General features: G+C 61.5%; 1 protein-coding gene across 1 annotated transcript in view; it reads right to left on the bottom strand.

Annotated features, from left to right (window-relative positions):
• Nucleotides 1–172: 172 nt before the first annotated feature.
• The window catches only part of EMH_0095920 (uncharacterized protein), a gene marked incomplete at both ends in the record, with an annotated part of 744 nt that continues 625 nt past the window's right edge, over nt 173–291 (bottom strand). Inside the window, one exon of the mRNA XM_013502304.1 lies at nt 173–291. Within this exon, the coding sequence (XP_013357758.1) occupies nt 173–291 (119 nt within the window).

The raw sequence follows: 291 nt of genomic DNA, 5'->3' as shown, positions 1-291 counted from the left end.
GCTGCTGCTGCTGCTGCTGCTGCTGCTGCTGGTGTTGCTGCTGCTGCTGGTGTTGCTGCTGTTGTTGCTGTTGCTGCTGCTGCTGCTCCTCGCGCCGCGGGGTCTTGTTGCCAGTACATATCCCCTTGCTGCTGCTGCTGCTGCTGCTGCTGCTGCTGCTGCTGCTGCTGCTTCAGCTGTCCAGCTGCTGCAACAGGCCAACAGCTCGCGCTGTTGAAGCCCCAGCTAGTGCATGCGGTTGTTGTTGCTGCTGCTGCTGCTGCTGCTTCTGCTTCTGCTGCTGCTGCTGCT

Source organism: Eimeria mitis, genomic scaffold (genome assembly GCF_000499745.2).
Source record: "Eimeria mitis Houghton genomic scaffold, Emh_scaff8798, whole genome shotgun sequence".
Lineage (NCBI taxonomy): Eukaryota > Apicomplexa > Conoidasida > Eucoccidiorida > Eimeriidae > Eimeria > Eimeria mitis.
This window is presented reverse-complemented; position numbering and strand designations above follow the sequence as displayed.